This window comes from Sphaeroforma arctica, assembly GCF_001186125.1.
Source record: "Sphaeroforma arctica JP610 unplaced genomic scaffold supercont1.9572, whole genome shotgun sequence".
Lineage (NCBI taxonomy): Eukaryota > Ichthyosporea > Ichthyophonida > Sphaeroforma > Sphaeroforma arctica.
In genome coordinates this window covers 1-1056 of record NW_014030986.1, presented here as the reverse complement: position 1 = coordinate 1056, position 1056 = coordinate 1, and the positions used below count along the sequence as shown (strand labels likewise).

The 1056-nt window shown below is 40.2% G+C and overlaps 1 protein-coding gene across 1 annotated transcript; it reads right to left on the bottom strand.

The window, feature by feature from the left end:
- Positions 1-688: 688 nt before the first annotated feature.
- Positions 689-846, bottom strand: SARC_17035 (hypothetical protein; the record flags this gene model as incomplete). Its single annotated transcript, XM_014288865.1, has 1 exon — positions 689-846. A coding segment is annotated over one exon (158 nt), but the record flags the coding sequence as incomplete, so codon positions are not given.
- Positions 847-1056: the final 210 nt, after the last annotated feature.

The window sequence follows — 1056 nt, the reverse complement described above, 5'->3', positions numbered from 1 at the left end:
TTATTATTATATATGTGTGTGTGTGTGTTGTTATATATATATATATATATATATATTTATATATATATATATCCGAATTATCGACGGATGGTATTTCAAAGCGTACGGGCATAATTATGTATATACAAAGGTCTCACCTAGCTGCCTCATGCAGATTTGAATAGTCATTTTAATCGAACGTGCGTATGTTTAGATCTATATACATACAGCCATGTGTTGGAGTATTCAGTGGCCGTACATAGGTGCCTGTCACACGACCACTGGCGATCGTATGATACTATGCTGGCTACTGTATTGGTGTAGACTATAAAAAAGGCACGTCACAGGGACTGTGTGTTATATACACTCGCGGTGTTGTCCTCATACATAACTGAAGAGACCTATACATAGAGACGCTTGGCTATGTGTCCATTCATTGTAGGGTGTGTATGTTGTTGCAGGATAGTATGTGATATGATTAGGACAGGTTCGTTTCTCGTGCGTGAAGTATTTAGACTAATCTGTGCTTTGCATGACCTGGCCTGCGAGTTTGAAAGCATTCAACCGTTTGCACTCGTTTCGCGAATGATCACAATCCATAGTCAACTGCATTGTACCAAACGCGTACCTTTTCGGGAATCTCTCATTATAAACTATACGCAAACGTTGCTACTACTTGTAACTCCATACAGGCGCCCTGAAACTATACCTGAGAGAGCTGCCTGAGCCGTTGACGACGTTCGAGAGCTTTTTATGCTGGAAGAAAATACTGGGTATGCTCTGGTTGTCAGTGGTCCTGTCCAAAACAAGTTGCGGTCCCAACCCCAGTTGCAAATGGGTTTGCCTTATGTCGTTGTCGTCTAGCATAGCACATGGATATGTGGGATATGTTCGGAAAATACAGTGGTGTGGACTATGTGAGTGTGTTTTGGAACCTATACATACAGGTCTCCTTAACATGTACCTATGCCTAGCAGAAAATGATTACAACGCATCACACACTCAAACAAAGTAACAGAAATCAAGTTATGATTGATTGAAGTTTACTTCGAGATATATATTTATTTTTAGATCTAT